Here is a 24,735-nt window from a genome sequence, read left to right as displayed (position 1 = left end):
GTCATAATCAGTCTCCTACTATGAACAATTTCTCAGTTGACAGTATGATGCTGTCTCTAAAATTATACCGACAAGGGAGTTCTAAGACAATTGTTAGTTATTATATACCAGCCAAAGTGACATTTTAAAAGCTAAGCTAACACATCAGCGTCACCATCCTGGAGATTTTACAAAGATAAATTAAAGAGCTGATAATGAAACACTAACATTTATAGTACAACTGTCACGGAAATATATAAATACATATCATTCGGCTGTATTTACTGGTTTGAAAAGTGGCTTCTCACAGTTAATTACCAAGATTTCCTTTCAACACACAGACTATCGTCCAGCAAAACAAAACTTGAAACTATTCTCTCAGTATCAACCCTTCAACGTATAAAAGAAGAAAAATGATGGGGATATTTTTGAAAGAATTTTCAGTGGACATATTTCTATTTGAAAGTTTCACGCTGAATAAAGTGCTAACATTCCTTATTTTAAGACACAAAAGTACCCCCAGTTAGATCACATAATATAAAGTAAGTATCTCTTTCTTACCTCGGAACTTCTTGGGAGGGTTGGCGAGGTCCCCCGCCTCTGGGTGCACCACACATCTGTCATCCACTAGCCTGGAAGGAAAAGCATGTTCACATGTTGACATCGTCATATTCACAAAGCGCTGACTGCACGTGGATACCGCATAAATATTTACAGAGTTTTAATACCATTCTTCACTCAGAAATGTTTGAAGAGTCATGGATTTGTAAAAAGATTTGGTTACAAGGACATGAATTAAAGCAGGGTTTATGAAATACAAAATTAAGAAACATTGTTAAGTGGTAGGAAACTGGTTAGAGAAATCATGATACACACAAACACCATAGAGCTAGTTACAATTCTATTTTTTAAATGCACTGGCCTGCAAAACATGTATAATATATTGTGAAAATAAGTGGGAACCAATCAGTAAGATATTGTATACATTTAAACACACACACACACACACACACACACACACACACCCCTCTACACAGACACACATGATGAGGACTGGAACAGAGTCACCAAAACATTAACAGTGGTCAGACTGCCCATAGTTTTTATGTTCTTGTGTGTGTGCGTGTGTGTTTTGTTTTGTTTTGTTTTGTTTTTATAAGGAATGTGTAAGCTAATGAGATCAGGCTTACAGAATGACCACACAGTGGGGGTAAAAGGCACTCATCCTGTGTTCAACCCTGGCTCGGTCACTTCCCAGCCAGGTGACTTGGAGCCTCCTTCTTTACAGCTGCCAAACAAGGATAAGAGTACCCACCCCACAGCATTGTAAGGAGGATTAAATGATTTAATATCTGTAAAGTACCTAGTACAGTTTCTGGCATAGAGTAAGCCCTTATACAAGTGCTTAATAGATAAATAAAATCAGGGACCTTCCCTGCCTTATTCCTCACCATACTGTCTGCCTCTAGAAAGGTGCCTACCACATAGTGAGTACTCAGCAAACATTACTCAAATGAATAAAGTACCCTTCTAGTCACAAAAACATGCCCCTATTAAAATATTCACGAGAAGCCAATTTCTAGGACAATTCCGAGGGAAGCTGAATCTCTGACCTGAGAGCCAGGAGGCGTGAATCTCCTGCTCAGAGTAATATCTAACTAGCAAAAGACTCACTAATGTTCATTTTTTCCATTGACTAAGTGATGGAAGTAACTGGGGTTTTCTCCAGAATATTGTGACAATGCATGTGAATTAGTTCCAAATTTGTGAGCTCATTTGAAGAGAGATGGCCCAGTTGTGACTCTGTTTTTTTTAAAAAAAATATTAATCAGACTCAGTAGTATGCATTAACTCCAGCACAAAGTAAACTCCGATTCGTGATCAACTGTCCCCTTGAACTAGGATGATTAAACAAATCAAGATGAAACTTTTGGTTCTTGGTTTATCTGGTTACAAAAGCAGACACTTCCTAAATCACTGGATTTTTCTGAGATCCAATTTCCACAAAACAAAATGCTAATTTGATCAAGCAATATGGTTCTTTCTTTGATTTTTTTAATATACTTCATTCACACTGGTTTACTAAAATGTGGTTTTACAAGAGCTGCCAAGCATGCAAGAAATTCCTTTTAAGAGTCTTTAAAATTGTTTTCTTAGAAACAGGAAGTCACATTGGGTCAAGAGAAAGCAAACCCAAACCTCCACAATATCCGACTTCAGGCTGTAACACTGAAGGTGAAAGGCTCAGAGTCCTGAGAATGTCACAACGTAATATTTAAACTTTAAAAAATGCTGTGAGGGAAAGGTCAGCTTTTCTAATTAGTTAGGACAAGTTAAGAATTCAAAATATAATAATCAAAAAAAAAAAACACATAGTCTCATTTAGAGTGCATAAAAATTATATTAAAATCAGCATGGGTATTTTACTTATTCTTAGTGCCTGCCAATCCCACAGAAATGCAGGCTCCCCTAGAATGCCCCGAAGAGTCCTCACCTGCATGGGCTAGCCACCAAGAGGAATGGGAAAAACTAAAGCCATCAATCAGGTCACAGTGCATTTATGTAAACATTTATGCCTATCCTCAGATATCTGATAGCCGAGATAAAAACACAGTAATTAAGAGTGCCTTCAGTTCTAAGAATTCGTCCTATCCCTTATAAACAAAGGTCTGCGAAAATTACAAAGAAAGTCGTCTCATCATGCAGACTTAAAGAACTGGAGCTGAGTTTAGAGAGAATGGAAGAAAGGGAAGGTTAGGATTAAATGGGTGAGAAAAGAAACAAGGAGTGTGAATCTGTTATAAAGACATATATGATCACTGATGCTAAATGTTAAACAGGATTTTACAGCACAACTTCTACAATATCTACAAGAGCATCTTCTTGAATACCTCCAGGGCCAGAGTATTCACCACTTACCCTCTTTCTGCCAGTACTAATATTAGAAATCTGTTGTATAGGTCTTTTTCCCATCCCAGTACTTACATTTTCTTATGACCACTTGCTTAATTGTCTGATTTTCCAATAAATTGCAACTCCATGAAGTCAGAAACTAAATCCAACTTGTTTACCATTATATCCTTGGCATCTACTAGAATGAGTTATAGTAGCCACTTAATAAACATTTGTTAAATAAATCAATGAAAAAATGAGACTTGCTTTCCCAAATATCTTTCCCTTTTTGATCTCAGTTCTTCCTTCTGGAACTACATAGACTAAGTTTTCTTTTTCTGGAATGAACAAGACTATTTCTCTCCAGTTCTTCCTCATATGGATATTTACCAAGGAGCTCAACATCCTTTCATACACCCAAGTGTCAACATCCCCCTTAAATGTGATCCTGGAAGCTATTCACATGAGTTCAGATGTGCCCCCAACAAGTGCAGGGTTCAGGGGACCGTTACCTCCTTCTTTCTGACACTACGCTTACAGTTATGCAACCTAAGATTGCAGTAGCTTCCGTGGAAGTCAAGCTCACCTCTGACATTCATTGGGCTTATAGCTAAACAATTCCAGGTTTTTTTCGTGTGTACTACTGATAAGCCAGGCTTTCCCATCCACCACTGGGGCAGTTAACATTTACAACTTACGAATAAGAATTTACGATTGAATAGGGACAAATATAAAGATCAACCTTTGGCCTAAGAACAGAAATCCTCTGAAAACCACCTATTCCATCCCTAAGTCATTTAAATACCCTCTCATGATTACTGCCCATTTTTCTCACTGATGAACAGTGTTTCCCAAATTTGGCTCATTGGCTGAATCATATATATATAGGAGGTAATAATAATAAGTTTCTTTGGTCCAGATCTAACAAACCAAAATTTCTGGGGATAAGGTCTAAGAATCTGTATTTTTTAAAGGCTTTCCAAACTTTCTTGAATGGATTAGGAGTACCTGCTCTCCCAGAGTACCCAAGGCTATCCTCTATAAGACAACTTATCACACTCCGTCAAGATTTCTTATATAAGCATATTTCACTAGCACCAAAAATTATAAGTTCCAAGAGAGTCAGTGCATTTCTGTTCTGCTCACCATAATATGCCCAAATCTAAGTATTAGGCCTCAAACATGGAAGACACTAAATAATTATTAATTGAGTGAATGACTGAGTCACTTTTTGAATAAGTGAGTAAATCAATCATGTTATTTTTGGTAGATCACAAAAACATTAAAAAAAAACTGGAACTAACAAATGGTTACCTAATAGTAGATGGAAGAAAGGGTAGGAAATATTCCCCATCCAGACGTGCCTCAGAAAGTTATCAAAAATGTCAAATCCTGAGAAAGGCCAAGATAGCCTGCTCTAAATAACAATATCTTATATAGCACCTTTCAACCCAATCTATCAGTGCACTTTAATGGGCTAAATTAAATGCAGCTAATGGGCTGCATTTATTTTCCCCTGTCTGAATCAGCAACTAAGCCAAACAGGCAATTCTAGCGATAGCTTAAAATTCTCAATCTGTCACTGAAACTCAACTAACATAAAATCTGTTTTCCTTCATATCTATCTTTTCTTCATAAGGTCATAGCTGTAAATTATTTGGTCACTGCAATTGACAAGAAAAAAATCATTCAACAATTAGACCTTCCAAGGTATCTATAAGGAGATTTCATTAGCTCCTTTGAAGATTTCATACATAAATATAAATCAAAAATATATGTGAATCAAATTTTAACTGGACAGATATGCCCCCTAGAGAAATCTTGCAGATGTGCATATGGAGACATGTACAAGAGTGATAGCAAACACTGGAAAAACCCAAATGTCCATCAGTAATAGTAGCATGGATAAATAAATTATGACAAATGAATAATTTCATACAAAAGATAACTATTTTTTAATAGATAGCTAGTGGGAAGTAGCCGCAGAGCACAGGGAGATCAGCTCAGTGCTTTGTGTCCTCCTAGAGGGGTGGGAGGGAGACGCAAGAGGGTGGGGATATGGGGATATATGTATACGTATAGCTGATTCACTTTGCTGTACAGTAGAAACTAACACAACATTGTAAAGCAATTACACTCCAATTATACTCCAATTTTTTTTTAATTTTAAAATTTTACTTCTCTAAAAATATGGTTATCATGCTTTGTACACAACAGCACATTTACTAGATAATACTCATTCCAGAATCACTGTCCAAACCAAACAAATAAATGGGGGTATATGGGCACATAAGGCAGATGACACACAGTTTTAAAATAATTTTCAGAGCCAGAAATGGTAAGTTGGGCAGAAAAGCAGTAAATCAATCCTTATATGGATACATGAAAATTATATGCAAACTAGAAAACGAGCATGTGTTTTAAATAAATCAGATTAGATTTAATCAGGCACTACAATGAATGGAAATTGATTATATTCCTTTTGATTCCAAATTTCCACTTATTGGAAAATCTAGTAACCATTACAGCTTCTAGCTGAGGGACAAGAGGACAGACAATCCTTTAACATCCAATAAAGATGTTAAAAAGAAAGATAACTATTTTTTAAAGTGAATAAATTGCAGCTGCATGCAACAGCACTGAAAATCTCACAGACATAAAGTTGAGCTAAAAAAAAGGAAGTCCCAAACGTTATATAATTCCATTTATTTAGACAGCATAAGTAGGCAAAACTAAACAGCATATATTTTAGGAACACACATGGAGTGTAAATAAATTATTGTATAAAAATACATGGCTTTCAGAATTTTTACGTAGATTTCCAGAAGAAAGCAAATTATTCTTTGGTCTCCAGTCTCGCGTTACTCCACCAACTGCAAAGAAAATGTCACGAAATAGGTAAAATATGTTAGTCATATATTTTTCCTCATGAAGCCATAAATGGTATTTCTACCTTGAATACTTTTTAAAATAAGTGTGTTATCTTCCTGATATATGCCTACCACATATATCTGATATTTGTACAATTAAGTGATATAATTCATTTCTAATATTGATACAATGACACTGAAGCATATTTAAATAAAATGAATTTGAGGGGAGAGAGAAGGTGGGGAATCCACAGTGGGTATTATTAAAAACTATTGGTAAGAAAGGGGGCTAATATTGTGGCTAGGTTCATAAGTAGGGTGGAATTGCCTTTACAGCACTTTCACGACTCTGTCACAAATCACTTTATCCCTAACTCTGGGATTTTTACCCTGCTGGCCATATGAATTTCTCCCTTAGCTGCAATCTTCTGACTTCTTAGCAAAACTGTCCCTCCACCGCACACAACCCTACCACCCACCATCACCACTACCCTGGCACATCAGTCAAGCCTCTCTTTCACCTTCATCTAGAAGTAGTACTAGAGTAGAAGAAAACAAACAAACAAAAAAAATTGAGCTCTCTCATCCTTGGTTCGCCACTCCATAACCAGCTGTGTTTATGTTAGCCACTTAACCTCTCTGGGCCTCATTTTCTAAATGGGGCAGCTGTGATCTCACAAATTCCTTCTATTTCTGTGCTTTTTCATTTCTCTGATCCTGTATTATAATCAAGTTTGGCTTGTGGTATCATCTTCCGACAGCAAATTCTGACTTTATAATATTTTATACATTGTAGTTTGAAAGTTTAACTGTTTAGAATCAATTTTTTTAAGTTTATTCATTATTTTATCATTCCAAGCAAAGTGCTGGTATGTGCTTTTTGTTCCATTCATTCACCATAGTGACCATAGTCTTAGAACACAGTATTTTAGCATCTTAAGGTCTTGCCATTTAGTAATAGGGACCTTGTTTTTACTGACCAGTACTCAAGCTGCCTAAGTAAGGAGCCAACCTCCAGGCCTGTAGATCCTTGCTTGTAAGCCAATTAATCTGTCTCATAATTCAGAGCAACTTAACAGGAAATGCTAGGTTCTACAAATGTCCAGTTCCATACCTTAGGTCTGATAGGTCCTGTGGACAGACCCCTGCACAAGGCCATAAACAATTCTAATCACACAAAGAGGGAAGTAATTTCATTGTAAAACTTTCTGCCAAAAAGTGTTCTAACTTGTAAACGCAAAACAGATGCAACACAGAAAATTCACTCATAGCTGTACTCATATTTTGCCTATGATGACAAGTAGAGTTAAATTCCCTTTTGCCACTGGAAATGTGAGATTTTTAAAAGTTAAACCAATAAAGTTTAACATAAGCTTCTCCTTTTAGATTTCTTATTTCAATAATATATCTTTATTAGAACAAATATTTTAAGTTTAAATATTAAAAGTATATTTAATTCCATGTGTAAGTTTTTCAACCATGCACAGGTTTGTTGCTGCTAATATTTCTAAAATTGGTTCCTTCCAAAGCTGAAATTGTGCTTGCTCTTAGGTATTTAAAATGCTTCCAGTTGTTCTTCCATGAAAGATAAAATTAATCTAAACCACATATAAATTACAGAATAAACACTAAATTTTCAAGTACTACTACATGGAAACCCCTAAAAATAATGAATGAATCCTTACGCTTAAATTTTTTCATCAGTGCTATCATCTAGACCAAATGACTCAAAGACCTTTAAACAAAATGGGTATCATGAGGACTACAAACGGAATGCTGTCACTCACATGTTAACTTTTTTAGAAATCACCGCAAGAAGCCATCATTTTGTGAAACAATTTTTTTATTTTATTTATTTATTTATACAGCAGGTTCTTATTAGTTATCTATTTTATACATATTAGTGTATATATGTCAATCCCAATCTCCCAATTCATCCCACCATCACTACCATCACCACCACCCCTCCTTTCCCCCCTTGGTGTCCACACATTTTTTCGATACATTTGCATCTGTATTCTATTCAGAGTATGGATGCTAGTGAAACTTGGGGGTAAAAAGACTAAGAGCTACATATTGCCTTTCAAAGAGAAGCATGTATATCTGACCATGACTTCAGAAAGGATTTGCCTGTATATTTTGAAAGCTTAAAGTTCTAATCCAACCAAAGAAAGCAATCTGATTTTTTCTTCTCGGATTTTCCTTCTCCATCTAATAACTTCCTTTCCTTGATCCTCTCTACCCTGCCTGCTCAACCTCTTTGAACCCAATACTATTGCAAGTCAGTATGTGCAGCATTTTGTTCTAGCTGGTCCATTACTGTTCTTGTGAAAGTCAAAGCATTTGTAAAGTGTCTTTCTCAGGATACCAGTTGAGATCAATTATTTAGTGATGGCTAAGGTGACCTTAACTACTACCAGTTCTCAATTATCTGCAGAGAGCTAGAAAATCAATGGCACTGGTAAAAGTGACACACTAGGCAAAGTTCAAGTCCAGAACTTTGCTACTACTACTACTACCACCACCAGACTGTCATTCCTATCTGAGTTTTTGCCACATGGTTGGCACCAACTTTCTCAGGAAAAAAAGGCTATAAAATGGGGAACTCACCTAGGTACACTCTCTTATTCCAAGTATAGACACCTCCCTGGCCCCAGGTTTCTGCCTGGCTTTGGTCATTTCCTCACATTTCCACATAGTTGTTTTTTATATTGTGTCCAGAATTTATAGTAGTTATACTGAAGATTAAATTCAAGAAATATGAGTTCAAATATTTTTAAAATTACTAATAAGACAACACAACAAACTGCTATGCATGCATCAGCAAAAACAACAATAAACATATTGTTAATTACCAGCTAAAAATATAACTATTATGAATGTTTAAAGACATTAAAGATAATTTTCTTAAAAGAGCAAAGAGTAAGAGCCCATCAAAAATGGGCAGACAGATTTGATAAAGAATTTCTAGAAATGAAAAATAATTGTTTAAGTAGATGGGTTTAAGACAGTAAATTTGACACAACTAATTAATAATCTCTAGAGCCCGCAAGCCACAACTACTGAAGCCCGTGCGCCTAGAGCCCGTGCTCCACAACAAGAGAAGCCACTGCAATGAGAAGTCTGTGCGCTGCAACGAAGAGAAGCCCCCGCTCACCGCAACTAGAGAAAGCCCGCGTGCAGCAACGAAGACCCAACGCAGCCAAAAATAAATAAATTAATTAATTTTTTAAAGAAAAGAAACGGGAAGGAAAAAACTGTTAAACGTGAATAAATTTAAATAAACGTTGTTGGTATAAAAGAATAATAATGACTAACGTGAGTCTTTAAACGTACAGCACTACATACCAGACATCTGCATATAAGTAGAAAGGGAGTGATCAGAGTTAAATAGTTCCATGGCTCTGAATTGTACAGGAATGAGTTAAAATATCAATTAACTTTATACTTTGTTGAGTGTACATAGTATAATTTTAAAAGAAAATACTGAAACAACAGAAATAGTATATAAATACAAAGCCAATAGAGAAAGATGAATGGAACAAGAAGAAAAATAAGAAAAACTTCAGTCGATTCAAAAAGAATTAAGAGAGAAGAAAAATCAGGGAAAATCATGATTAATATAAAGGCACAAAGTAAGAGGGTAGGAATAAGTCAATATTAATCATAATATATTTAATTTTTAACTTATCACTTCAAAGCCAGATTTTAAAAAAAAAAAAAAAAAGAGATTTCCAGACTGGATGAAAAAATCCAACCATATGCTATTGACTAGAGCCATACCTATAACATATGGACAGAAAAAAGCACAACAAAGAAATATTGATCAAAAGAAAGTTATGGTAACAGTGATAACATCAGAAAAATAGACTTTAAGGCAAAAAAAAAAAACATTATTCAGGACAAATAAGGCCATTAAATATAAGTGTTTCAGTTCTCTAAGAATATATAACAATTCTAAATTTAAATGTAACAGCCTCAAATTATACAAAACAAAATTTATAGAACTACAAGGAGAAATTAACGAAGACATTATCAGAGTAGGAGATTTCAACACACTTCTCAATCACTGATAGGGCAAACAGACAAAACGTAGTAAGGGTACATGCTTTGAAACCCATAATTAACAAGCCTGATCTAATGGACATATATAAAACATATAACTTCTCATGGAAATGTATAAAACTCAACAACTGGAGAAAATATTTTCTTTTTGAGCATATACAGAACATTAATACACCAGTTCCCGCAATTCTTTTCAGAGTATACGGTTTCCTTATCCCTACTATATTTCTAAAATATAGCCTAAATTCACAAGGTTTTAAGAAATTCTCCTGGCTCACAGTGCACTTATGTTTAGCTTAAAACCCCATATTCATCCCTCCTCTAGAGGCTTAGGGTCTCCTTCTGTGATCCCACCATATTGATATACACCCTTTCAAGCTGTTATCTACTGTATGATCCCTTTAGCTCCATGTCTCTAATAAACAATGAGCCCCTTGGGGACTGCAGCAGTATATTTTTAATCTTCATATTCTCAATACCTAGCCCAGTGACTGACATGTAGTCAGTACATAAAAATAATTGTTGCATGAATGAACTTACATACTTCAATGGACCAGAAAGGTAAAGAAAACAAATCGCAAAAGACAAAATGAGGCTGATGAAGATGCAGCAGGAAGAACATAGGAAGAAAAGATGACTTAAGTACGTAATAATGATAAGACTGTTCCTCCCTGGCTCATGCCCTCAGCAAGCCATAAAGTAACATTTAACTATATATTCTAGAAGTGAATGGCTAAAAGAGACCTCAAAAAATAATCCAGTCAGGAGGAGCTCCTAGGCAGAACAGAACATAATTTAGCCAGGAACATTTCTTTCCTTTGAAATCGCCAGAGTACAATGCAATCGGCGATTAGTTTTATAGCTGTAAGGACCTGCCTTTTCCCTGTTCTTTTAAGTATGCTACCTTCTTCAAAAAGAGATGAATATGAGAACCAAATACCACTTCCTGGCTAATCAGACACAAAAGAGAAACATACCTAGGAGGAAACAGTTGGCAAGAGAAGTTCCCCGGCCAGAAAAACTTCTGGCAACTATAGACCAATTTCCACAATTATTAGCACAAGAAACTAGACTTTTTTTTCCAGGAAGTTGGAAGGTATAAAAGTTACCTCATTAAAGCTACAAGCAGATGACTCTTTCTGAGTCAATAAGAACTGGGACATTTCTAAGATCTACCAGAAAAGGGGAGAGCTAAAAACTCTTGCTAAAAAACAAAACAAAACAAAAAAACTTCACACTCTCACATAATTCCCTCAGAGACATAGCCTCCAACATTTAATTAACAGTGGCTAAATGTGTATAAGTATGGGTTTAAAAACACAGATGTCATTCTAAAGTCACACCTATAATTGGTATGGATGGAGTCAATGGTCATAAAACCCTCTTTTAAGTCATTTCTGTGCACAAAGAGAATAATCCCAGACCTCCTGTGTTATTGGCAAGGGTCTAATTGTAGCTGAAATGACATATATACCCTCTTCTGCAGTGTTTTAATTAAGGGGCAGAGCCTTCTCTTTCTGGGATGAAGTGAATGAATCCTTACCCGAAAACAATGAAGCAACACACATGATCTCTAAAAGCAGAGCCAACTGAGGGTAAAATCAAAGGTAAACAAAAACAAGCAGAAAAGTCTGATAACTGAAAAGAGCTGCACATATATATGCTAAATTAAATGATTTCTCTTGCTTCCAGATTGGGCAAAATTTTTTTCCAACCCCTGGAAAAAGCAGAAATAGTACTACTATTAAAGTAGAATTTGTAATCAATCCTAGGTAATGAATTTATCTACTGATATAAATGCAAGGATACTCCTAGTTCAAATCCCTAACCCTTCAGACAGTGATCATCAAACCACAAATAAATATTCCCAGAGACATATTGGCTTCTACTAGATTAGGACAAAAATGGGATAATATAAATTTAACAATACACGTTTCCTTTTAAGATTCTAATATCACAACTGTATCTACTCCATATAAATGTGTGATGTTGGGAAGTTATTTCTCTGGCCTACTTATAAAATTGAGATAACTCTAGTACTAACTTCATAGAGCTGGTTTGAAAAACAACTGATTTGATAATGCAAAATGCCCAGTACAAAGTTAACATTCAATAAAGGTTAGTCATCATCATCATCAATGTTATTTATTATAAATGCCCAGCACAAAGTACATTCTCAATAATTATTAGGGTTCATCATTTTCATCACTGTTATCTATTATTACCACTTAATTGTTGAAAGAAGTTCAGCAGTAGGTAATCATTTCAGAAAAAATGAATTGAAATCTCTTCATGAGGAAATTCATTCATTTGACAAACAATGACTGCACAGCTATGATGTGCCAGGCATTGTTCTAAGAGCAAACAAAACCAACACTCCTGCAGGGAGCAGTAAGAAGGAGAGAAGAAACAGTAAACATAATAAATCCATAAATTACATAGGGTCCTAAGGGATAAGTGCTATCTAAAAAAAAGGAAACATAAAACATAGCAAAAGACATAAAGGAGGTGAGGGAGCTACCTAAGAGAACTGCATTCCAGGCAGAAGGAACAGCCAGTGCAAAGACCCTACGGTGGAAGCATGTTTGCAGTGCTTGAGCACGTGCAACGAAGCCAGTACAGCTGACAGGAGTGAGAAGAAGATAAGCAATTGGAAAGGAGGTCAGAAAAGCCAAGGAATGGAAGGCCAGATCCTACAGGACCTCCTACGTATAGTAATGACTCTGTCTTTTATTATGCATGAGATAGTGTGCGCCCCTGAAAGGCTTGGAGCAGAGAAAAGTCAACGTGATCTGGCTTCTACGTAAAAAGCTCCCTCTGGTTGCTGAGCTGAGAATAGTCAGGGAGACAGAGGTAGGGCGCTCACTGTGGAGATGAGCACAGGAACCCAGGTGAGAAAAGTGAGGGTCCACATGTGTCTCGTGCAAACTATCAATATCCTAACGAAGAAGAAGAGAAGGAAACATCAGGAGAGATGTGAATAGCTATTGTCTCTTTAAGGACCATTATATTGGTTTTCAGGTAGAATTTTACACATTATTTATAACTAATATTAGTATAATATATATATTTACCATATAGTGTTACAGCAATTAGTGTTGTAGCAATATAGTATTTACCATAAATAAGTACTTCAGAATCAAAAAACCAGATGATGTCTGACACAGAGTAAATACTTAATAATCACTTACTTAATTCTGTAAATTAACTTATTCAACTTCTTGGTGGAAAATGTTCTTCAAACATAATTTTTAATAGGAAAAAATCTGATTTAGACCTGCTGTTCATGAAGCACACCGTTAAACACTGTTGCACGCTGTTACACATTAATTTACATTTGCTCATCCTTTCATGAAACACAGACAACTGACCACCTACTATGTGTCAGGCACACTAGATTCCAACTGAGTCTCTAAACTAAGACCTCAAGGAAAAAAAAAGTCTAAAGGTGTGGAAAAATTCCAAATAAGTTCGCATTTACTTACTAAACATGAAAAGAAGTTCAGGATGAGGATCCGAACATATTAAAAATCTAAGTTTCAAAAGTTAGCACTGCATCAAGGATTTAATAGTCTCCTGCTCAGCATGGGTTCACAATGAACCAAACAGAAAATTAAGAACATTATGCATTTCAAAATTAAACCATCTTAACTTATCAAAATATAGCTTAAGATTTTAAATGCATTTGAATCTTCCTCAACAAGTTATTCTCAAACTTGCATGATAATTATAAAAGAAAACATTCCTCTTCTCCTTAAAAAAAAAATGCATTATTGGAAAGTCAATGTTGAACAAAATATATGTCAAAGAAAGAATAATTGAAATTATAATTGAAGCAACTTAAATGTCCATTGACGGATGAATGGATAAAGAAGATGTAGTACACATATAAAATGGAATACTAGTCAGCCGTAAAAAAGAATGAAATAATGCCATCTGCAGGACATGGATGGACCTAGAGATTGTCATATTGAGTGAAGTAAGTCAGACAGAGAAAGGCAAACATTGTATGATATCACTTCTATGTGGAGTCTAAAAGAAAATGGTACAAATGAACTTATTTACAAAACAGAAGTAGAGTCACAGATGTAGAAAACAAACTTATGGTTACCAAGGGGGAAAGGGGGGGAGAGATAAATTGGGAGATTGGGATTGACATATACACACTACTAGATATAAAATAGATAACTAATAAGAACCTACTATACAGCACAGGAAACGCTACTCAATACCCTATATGGGAAAAGAATCTAAAAAAGAATGGATATATGTATATGTATAACTGATTCACTTTGCTGTACAGCAGAAACTAACACAACATTGTAAATCAACTATACTCCAATAAAAATTAATTTTAAAAAAGAAATTATAATTGAAATAAATATATAGAATAGTATTTCAAACAATACCCACATATTCTAAATTTCCTTCCCCACCCAGAGCCAACCTGCACTGGTTCCATTTGTGAGCCCTGCCAAGCACAGTGTGTTCAGCACAGGCTGATACCCTCCTGGAGGCACCAGAGGGCCAATAAGTAGTCAAAGCTAGAACACGATGTCACATACCGCAAATCCAAATCACTGCTTCTGCAATCTGAAGACAGAAGCTCTGTCTGATTTATAACAGGCTTCACAAGGTTCCTATTAATGCTCGCCTAGTTAATGTTGGTATTTATTCTCTTCATTCTTAAAAATTCTGCAAGATAGATAGGAGTCTTTCCTCTGAGGACGTTAAGTGCGTTTGGTGATATCATCCAGAAAACCAGTTGCTCAGTAAGGGACCCATTGACATCCTAAGACCACAATATCAACCTTAGATTGAACTAATTATATATAATAGGTGCTTCAGACATATGTTCCTTTTTTATTCTGCCACTTACCCTTTTAGGAACTTCCATTTCCCACTTAAAACTCTTAGGATAGCTTAAGAACCAAAAGGACCCCTTTGCCACCCAAGGGAGGGTAAGAGGCCTAGGCTGGCGCTTCTTTCTCCCATCCCCCCAGACACAGTACTTGGTCCAGAGAGCGTACACAACCCCAGCAGGGCCAAAGTGCCTTTACAGAAGCAGATATGAACAATGAATGGGAAAGGGAGCGGTCTTAATCTCCTTCTAGGATCAAGCATTGTGAGGGAAAGTGTATGCCTAACACTGCCAGGAATCATTTTTCCCCACCATGGGCGGAAAAAGTCTGCCAGAGAAAACAGCCTAGAAGGAGGAAAAAAGTGAAGAAAAAGACAAAATCCTGGTCTCATCAACTGAACCCCTGATTCTAGCTGTACCTGAAGCTAGAACCTCCACTTGGACTTCCCGGTAATGCAAACCAAAAAGCCTCTATTTCATTTAAACAGATTGGGTTTCTGTTCCTTGCAAAAGAAGTAAATGTAGCCATGAAGGTCACACAGCTGGTAAAGAACTGATAAAGAAAGTATAAGCAACCAGAAAATCCAGACTAGCCACATAACCAAAAATAAAATATGTTCATTTTGTCCTTGAGTCATTCATTCAACAAATATCCACTGAGTGCTATTGTGAGCCAGGCACGGTCCTAGGCACTGGGGAAACAGCAGAGTACAAGACAGACCAAACCCAGAGCTTACGTCTTAATGTAAGGACCATTATTACATGTTAGTACAAGTGCTCCCAAGCTTGGGTGGGAGTAGATTTTAGGGAGTTTTGAACACCCTCAATATATATAAAATCTTATGTTTGTATATATTCATGGGAAGTTGCAACATAAATTTTCTCTTAGTCTCAAAGGGGAAGATGACCCCCCCAAAAGATTAAGAAAAACTCTCTGAACATAAGCATACCTTAGGATCAAGATGTTTTAAAGTTCTTACGGAAATTCTCATATCTTAACCTTAGCCTAGTTTTGTTGAAAGAAGACACACTCTATTCCGCAGGCATTTTACAGAAATATCACTCTCCTTGAAAATATATTATGAGGCTAACTCCTTTCATAATTCCTTTTTCTGTGGAAACACAACTAACAGCTAATAACTGGTTGCCCCAACCCCTAATAAGCTGGAGAGTATCTCAAATATTAGCACCTCAATTAAGGGCTGTATGGAACAGAGGATAAAATAGATCCTCTCCTCAAGATAACATAGTCTCATATTCCTAGGAAGCTGCTCATGGCTAACGTAGAGCTCAATAACTTTTTTTAAAACTGATGGGAAGGCGCTTCCCTGGTGGCGCAGTGGCTGAGAGTCTGCCTGCCAATGCAGGGCACACGGGTTCGATCCCTGGTCTGGGAAGATACCACATGCTGCGGAGCAACTAGGCCCGTGGGCCACTACTGAGCCTGCGCGTCTGGAGCCTGTGCTCCGCAACAAGAGGGGTCGTGATGGTGAGGGGCCCGCGCACCGCGATGAAGAGTGGCCCCCGCTCGCCGCAACGAGAGAGCCCTCGCACAGAAACGAAGACCCAACACAGCCCAAAATAAATAAATAAGTAAATAATTTAAAAAGACTAGAAAATAAAGCAATAAACATTTAAAAAAAAAAAACTGATGGGAAGCAAAGGAATAACACATCTCTTTTCAAAAGGAAGATTCCATCCCCTCTGCCCACATTGTTTTAAAGGGCCCTGTTTACAAATATTGCTATCATTAATAGCCAGGTTTTTTTTCTTCTCCCTTAGCAACATAATTTGTATTTGGAAGTTTCCATGTGGTAAATTAATACCAAACTCAAGAGCAATCAAGTTGCAACAAGCAAAAGTCACAGGGGAAATTACCATTATAGAAGCTTCTCTTGAAGTTCTATGCCTCATCTTTAGAATTTTAAGTGTGAGGAAAATAATTTTACAAAGACAAACTCAAGGAAGGTATCATCTTCTGCATTCTGCCCTTCATTTGAATGGATGGGAATATTCTGCCCTACTTTCTAACTCCTTTTATAGACAGGCTGTCTATGTTTCACACTTGCATTTCCTGGACCCAAAAGAAAAGGTATCTCCTTTCATCTGCAAAATGGTTTTCTTCTAACTGATACTGATCAGATTCCTATCTGATAAAAAGACAAAAGAAAAAAAACCCACAAAAAACAGGAACCAGGGTCACTGCTTTCCCTTATTCAAAAAAAGGTCTTCAGAGATGTTTAAACAGCAGCTGATTCGTTGCAATTATTTTCTCACCAAAACTGTCCCTAAGAATTGGGAGATTGGGATTGACATATATACACTAATATGTATAAAATGGATAAATAATAAGAACCTGCTGTATAAAAAAATAAATAAAATTCTAAAATAAATTAAAAAAAAAAAAAATGTGATCTGGTGGCTTTCACTTTGGCTGCTCCTACATCTAAGCTACCAAAAGCAGATTCCTTTTCAAGGCAAAACAACTCATTTCTCAACCTCCTGCCATCCTACGGAATGAAACTGAAGACGAAGAAATCAAATGTACACGATGAATTGTTTTATCCTGCCCAAATAATTCACTGATTCATATTCACGAGGGACCCACTACTTTCACTCTTCTCCAAAAGAGGTCTCCCAGGGACAAGCAACAACTGACATTTTGGTAAGATTTCCCAGTTTCCTCCAAGACGGACTCACTTTCCCCCCTGGAGAGGTAAGAGAAAAACAATGTCGCCAGCAACCACTTTGCTCCATAATAAAACCAACTACAGTCTTTAGGTAACCCACGCTCCCCTTAGTACCCTATCTATATCTGTCTCTCTCATTCTTTCCCTTTCATAATGTCAAGCTTTAAACAGATACTAAGTAAAATTTATTCAAAGTATTTTTTAAACTGTCTTTTAGAGCAACTGTCTTTAGGGCTCAATTGCCAAACTGATGATTTCAAACCAAACTTCTGATCAAGAAGAAAAAGACAAACCTCCATGGCTACCCTATCTTTTTGGACATCCTCTAAGAAACAAACGTAGATTTAGTAACAAAATCTCTCCCACAAACCAATACAACTTTCAGCTTTTTTTTTTTTTTAAGTTTTTAGCTTTGCACATTAAGTCACAGACCGTTCGTAACAACAAATTACATGGAAAAAATACATCCATTAGGAGACAAAACGATTCTGCAACTGTGTGTTGGTTCCGGATTGTACACTAAGGGCTTTGTCACTGGAAGGACTCATCCCTGCAGATGCTGACAACTGCTGCCGGGAGGAGTAGAAATTACCCTAAATCATAAAGAATAAAAAACCTTCACCATCGCACTTGGCCCTTGCTTTTGTCCTGTCTGAAGAAAGTCTATGAAAAAGGCACATGATTCACTCTGGACCAAGATTTAGTATTACCAGTAGAATCACCCCATTCCTTTTTTAGTTTCCTCTCTCAAAGTAATTCTATGGATAGTCCCTACAGTAAAGGGTCCGCCAAAAGCCTTATAGTTTTTCCCCTGGAGAGTCCTATATTTCAGTGTTAAATCAGTGAAATGACATCTCTTCAGTTACCTGCTGAATTCAATATTCTAAACCACTGAATTCTCTCTGAATGTAAAAAAGCCATACAGTAGGGACTTGCTGCTTCCCCGGTGCCCACCCTTTCTAATTCTTCCCTTCTCTTCAGCACAGCACCACAGGGATGTTCAGTTCTCCCTTCTTTTCACAAACAAATCAAAAGCCTCTTCCCTGACTGTCGAGAATCTAAATTCCAAGAACTTGGCAGTACAGGGGCTGTTACTAGGCCAGACTCATAAGTATTCCATCCATGGCCTACAGAATTGCTAAGTAGCTAAAGTTTTCTCTAAAGAGCCTGTAATTTAAAAACAGGAACAGTAAGGATGTGATAGGAAATGCTTTATTTTCCCTCACTTAATGTTACATTTCCTTTCATTTATGAATATCTTGATGTAGACACATAACTATGCTTAGTATTTCACCCTTTAAACTTCCCTGAACACTGCAATTTTAAGAAATAGCTTGACTAGATTTCTTTTTAAAAATCAACAAATCTTAAATCTATGTCTCATCTCTTCTCTCATGTTTCAAGGTTAAAAAAAAGTAATAAGGTAGGCTACCTTAATGTCACTCCAAATATCATGATTGATCTGTTGAATTGTAATTAGATGATATTTGGAGTGTAGTTTTAAAACCACTGCCTAAAACAGTGGTTTATCCAAAATATCCAAAATATTTAATAATGTATATAACTAGTATAAATTATTTCTCTTTTCCAAATATGTTTCTTTATCAATAAACACAAAATAAATCAAGAAAATACTGAGTTATGTAACTAATTCAACATTTTATTTTTATTTGCATCACTGTTACAGGGGAGACATTTTCCTGCTTTTACAGTTATAGCAAATCTGGAAAAATAAGCCACTGATATTAAAATGTGTAATATGATTCAACTGTTGCTAATAAATATGTTGAGGTGACCTCTTTATGACTTTATCAATTTTTAAACCCTAAGAATAAATTTAAGCAAGGAGGTAAAAGAGCTGTATATTGAAAACTACAAGACATTAATGAAAGAAATTGAAGACACAAATAAATGGAAAGATATTCTGTGCTCATGGATTGGAAAAATTAATATTGTTAAAATGTCCATACTACCCAAAGCAATATACAGATTCAGTGCAATCCTTATCAAAATTCCAATGGTATTTTTCACAAAAGTAGAACAAACAATCCGAAAATTTATATGGAACTACAAAAACAAAAAAAAACCCTGAATAACCAAAGCAACCTTGAGAAAGAACAAAGCTGGAGGCATCACACTCCCTGATTTCAAACTCTATTACAAAGCTATAGTAATTAAAATGGTATGGTATTGGGGGGAAAAAAACAGACACATAGATCAACAGAACAGCATACAGAGCCCAGAAATAAACCCACACATATATGGTCAATTAATTTATGACAAAGGAGCCAAGAATATACAATGGGGAAAGGATAGTCTCTGCAATAAATGGTGTTGTGAAAACTGGACAGCCACATGCAAAAGAATGAAACTGGACCACTTTCTTACACCATACACACAAATTAATTCAAAATGTATTAAAGACTTAACGTAAGACCTGGAACCATAAAACTCTTAGAAGAAAACAAAGGCAGTAAGCTCCTATTTGAAATCACTCTTGACAATGATTTTTTGAATCTGACACCAAAAGTAAAAGCAACAAAAGCAAAAATAAACAAGCAGGACTACGTCAAACTAAAAAGCTTCTACACAGCAAAGGAAACTATCAACAAATGAAAGGCAACCTACTGAATAGGAGAAAATATTTGCAAATCATATATGTAGGGGTTAATATCCAAAGTATACAAAGAACTCATACAACTCAATAGCAAAAAACAAACAATCCAATTTTTAAATGGGCAATAGACCCAAATAGACATTTTTCCAAATAAGGCATTCAGATGGCCAACAGGTACATGAAAAGATGCTCAATATCACTAATTATCTGGGAAATACAAATCACAACCACAATAAGATATCACCTCTCACCTGTTAGAATGGCTATTATCAAAAAGACAAAGAAATAACAAGTGTTGGCAAGGATGTAGAGAAAAGGGAACCCTCATGCACTGCTGTTGGGAATGTAAATTGGTGCAACCACTATGGAAAACATTATGGAGATTCCTTAAAAATTAAAAATATAACTACTGTACATGATCCAGAAATTCCATTTCTGGGTATATATCTGAAGAAAACAAAAACACTAATTTGAAAAGATATATAAACCCCATTTCATTGCAGCATTATTTACCATAGCCAAGATATGGAAACAACCTAAGTGTCCATTGATAGATGAACAGATAAAGAAACTGTGGAATATACCACATAAAATGGAATATTATCGAAACAAAATATTAATGAATATATACAATAGGATGTTATTCAGCCATAAAAAAGAAAGGAAATCTTTCCTTTGTGACAACATGAATGGACCTTAAGGGCCTTATGCTAAGTGACATAAGTCAGACAGAAAAGGACAAATGCCATATGATGTCGCTTATATGTGGATTCTTTAAAAAAAAAAAAAAAAAGCTCACAGATAGAGAGAACAGATTGGTAGTTGCAAGAGGTGGGGGGTAGGAGGTGGGAGAAATGTGTGAACTTTTTTAGTTTCAATAAACTGAATTTTTAAAATTTTTAAACTCTAATACTAACTTTTTAAATATCTAGCATGTACCAGTAGAGCTTTCCAAATACTCACACAAGTATAGCATCATTTCCTACTCCCAAAGGACCACTGAGGATCAGAAGACAAGTATTAGTAGTACTCGCAATTTAAAGATGGGGAACTGAATTCAGAGATTAAATGATTTGTCCAAGTTCTCAACCTCTTCAGGGTAGACTAGAATTCAAATCTAAGCACTTAAACAGCTCTTTCCAAAATCCATATTGCCTTTAAAAACTCATTATCAAACATCTTTTTATTCAATGGTTTGACTTCAACCTTGAAATTAAATCTGAGTTCTAGACAGTCATTTCATAACCAACCAGTTTGTTCAATAGTTCAAGATGGACCCAAGTTTTAAATATTTAAGATATGACCAAAAAAAAAAAAAAGTTGAAGACACTGACTCTTAAGAGTTAGAAAAATTTACTGTGTTTTCTAAATATTACATAAAGATCTAAATATTATATACATTTCAAATATTACATATTAATTATAATTCAAATCTAACTCTGGCACAGTAAATATTTGTTTTACAGAAGGAATTTTTAATTAAAAGCATTTTAGCTACAAAATTTTCCAATTTTGATATTGGAATTAATAATTATTCAATTTTAAAATTTGTCTTTTAAATCCTGCTTATATTACAGCCTGCTTTGTACACATCTCCATCATAATAATTAATTCTTGTACACTATGTACACAGAAGGTGCCACAATCATTCCATAAAGTGGATAAGCTACTTGTGTCTAAACAAAAGCTACTGAAACTAAAAGCAAATACGTTCACAATCAAATTTACTGTGAGAAGAGGTTCAAATCATATACCTTCATGGATGAGATTCATTTATCAAAGCAGGTTTATTCATATACTTATGAATAGTGTACACATTTTGAAAAAGTTTGTTTCGTAAGCTCCTCTCCCTTTTTTATTTTGCATCAACATTACAATAAAATGCTGCCTTCCCTTTCTGACCCTTCACCACGACCCTCACCCCTGATATCCTCAGAATGCTTTCCTTCAGGAGCTGATGCTGAAGAAAAGTTTAGACCAGACCAGACTAACGAGGCTTTACTGCGGCATGTAAAGTACTTAGACAATTCTACTTTTCATCAGGCAGTAGGCTCCGCCTGAAACAGTGTTAGTATAAAGCCCAAAACTAGTAAACTGGAAAGAGAATAGCCTTATATAAGTACAAAAAATAATTAAGGGCTTCATATTTTAAAACCTGATATAAGGACATAGGAAACATGGCTTGTCAAGGCCACGGGGTGATCCTATCTGGCTACAACGGACACGTGTTGTCTTTGTCTTTCCAGCATCCACTGCCTTCCTTCTGGCAACTGAGCCCTGAAAGAGGAATGGAGAAGGGCTCTTCTTCTTCCACTCAGAGCATGATGACGTCACCTCTGTCATCAGAGCATCCCCTCCTCTGGCCACAGTGTTTGGCTGAAGATGAGACTGTGAGCCTAGTCACTGCAACAGTGATGACTGCAGCACTTTTAGAGTTTGAGGAAATGAGGCACTCTCTATTCAGCTCTGGATGTAAGAGGATGGGACACGCTAAGGCTGAAGCTGCTAGCAGCCATGCTGCCACCAAAGGCGGAAGGCCTGCGTGAGGATGGGACTAATATTGATGACAAAACAGAATCAGGGATAAAGAGAGAGAGTCTATAACAATGTTATGCATAGACTTTTCAGCTACCTCAACCAGAAAGTTCTCTTCTTTGCTGACAATTGTTCTAATTGGGTTTTCTGTTTCTTGCAACCAAAAAAATTCTGGTTAATAAATGGTCTTCAGATTGACTAACTCACTGTCATAACAAGGAATGTGGCACTTTTCTCTCATGCATTAGTAGTTAGTCCAATATGACTACAAATAACAACTGGCATAAACTGCGCCATAAGGAATTTATGTTAACTGAAAGGAAATAGCTTCTCATAGAGAAATTTTCTAACAAGAGTTTGCAGAGAAAGTTTTTTTTAAGTGTTTTTAATGCTTTAATTTTAAGAGTTCTTCAATAGTTTGTGTGCATATACACACTAAGATTGTAGTAAATAGTAAAATCTCCTTTTATGGCATAACCAAAAGAAGGCTACAGCCTGGATAATTTTTGTTCATTAGGTATATCTAAGAGGCAGGAGTAAGATACACTCTCTATGCCTTTCATATCCCTATGATTTTGTCTAAAATTCATTAGTATTCTAAAGAGTAGTAACCATTATCATTTGATCAGTCACTGTTTAAATTTGACAAGACTATCCTAGACCAATTTGTTTATTTGTCAACTGATTCATTATCCAAGTTAGATAAATGTTTTTGCTAATCCCTCTAACAGTCAGAGAAGTTTAGTAGGAATTCTTGGCCAATAGGAAACTTGTGCAAAACATCCATTCTAATGGCTCCAAAGCAAACATTTGTTTTGTCTCAATAAATAAAACAAAACTGTTTCCTTTTACCACTATGTTCCAGTGGGGAAGACATGTTAGCAACTGAAATAACATGTTGGCTTTAAAATTTAACAAGACTTGAAAATTCTAGTCAAGGAAGATATGGTATATATATATATGCCAAGCAATTCTAAGGTTATTACTAATGCTGATACACTTTAGGTGTTTGCATTACATCAAAAAGATAGCATGCATCAAACCACTAAGAAAAGATAATTATAAGTGCCTGCAGTTTAGTAGTATGCATTATCTAAGTAAGGAAGGGGGAAAAAAAGGTCCAAAACCAAAATAAACAATAGATAAGGCGGAGTGCCTTTGAATAGCCTACTAAACAAATACCAGCTGAAAAACTGGTTTACTGCAAATTTTTATAAACATAATACAGCAGAACTTTTAAATCAATGCAATATGAACTTGGCCAAGCCTCCAAAGAGACTCCGGCTGATTTTTCAGATATAATAATAATAATAGTAGTAATAATAATAATAATAATAATGGTTTCCACCTATTTAACACTTAGGTGCCTAATTCTAAGGGCCTGATGCTTATTAAGTGTTTTACATATTTTAACTGCCATTAGTCATCATGGCGATACTATAAACCAGGCAATAATCCCACCTTACAGATAAGGAAATTGAGGTTCTCAATATTAAGTAACTTCCAAAGATCATACCATTAAAAGGAGTAAAGCCGTAATTTGAAACCAGGTTTGTCTTAATCAAACACTCATCCTCTTAACCATTATGCTAAAATGTTATTCATTTGTTCAGTATATTTATTGACTACCTATTATGTGACAGACACTGTGCAAGATATTGGGGACATAATTGTACACAACACAGTTGCTGCCCTTACAGAGTTTAAAGTCTAGTGGGAGATACATACATAATCCAATAATCTTATAAATAGAAGTACAATTGAAACTACAACTGGGATAAATTTTCTGAAGGAAATGAATATGGTGCTGTATGAGCATATATGTAGCAAAGGGAGCTCACACAGTCTGGGAGATCAGGAAAAGCTCACTGCAGAAGTGTCACAGAGGAATCTAAAATATGGCACAAATGAACCTATCTACAAAACAGAAACAGACGCAGACATAGAGAACAGACCTGTGGTTGCCAAGGGGAGGGGGGTGGGGGAGGGAAGGACTGGGAGTGTGGGATGAGCAGATGTAAACTAGTATAAATAGGATGGATAAACAGCAAGATCCTACTGTATAGCACGGGGAGCTATATTCAATATCCTGTGATAAACCATAATGGAAAAGAATACAAAAAAAAGAATGTCTGTATGTGGATAACTGAGTCACTGTGCTGTGCAGCAGAGATTGCCACAACATTGTAAATCAACTCTACTTCAATAAAAAATAAAATAAAATAA

The 24,735-nt window shown here is 35.8% G+C and overlaps 1 protein-coding gene across 3 annotated transcripts in view; it reads right to left on the bottom strand.

The window, feature by feature from the left end:
• Window positions 1-24,735, bottom strand: part of ITPR2 (inositol 1,4,5-trisphosphate receptor type 2) — a 521,178-nt gene that overhangs the window by 482,042 nt on the left and 14,401 nt on the right. For all 3 annotated transcript variants that reach the window (XM_061204256.1, XM_061204257.1, XM_061204259.1), the window contains exon 2: window positions 541-611. In XM_061204256.1, coding sequence (XP_061060239.1) covers window positions 541-611 — 71 coding nt within the window. The remainder of the gene's footprint in view (window positions 1-540; window positions 612-24,735) is intronic.

The sequence above is a fragment of the Eubalaena glacialis genome, chromosome 11, assembly GCF_028564815.1.
Source record: "Eubalaena glacialis isolate mEubGla1 chromosome 11, mEubGla1.1.hap2.+ XY, whole genome shotgun sequence".
NCBI classification, from domain to species: Eukaryota; Metazoa; Chordata; class Mammalia; order Artiodactyla; family Balaenidae; genus Eubalaena; species Eubalaena glacialis.
Note: the sequence above shows the minus strand (reverse complement) of the source record. Positions and strands in the feature narration are given on the sequence as shown.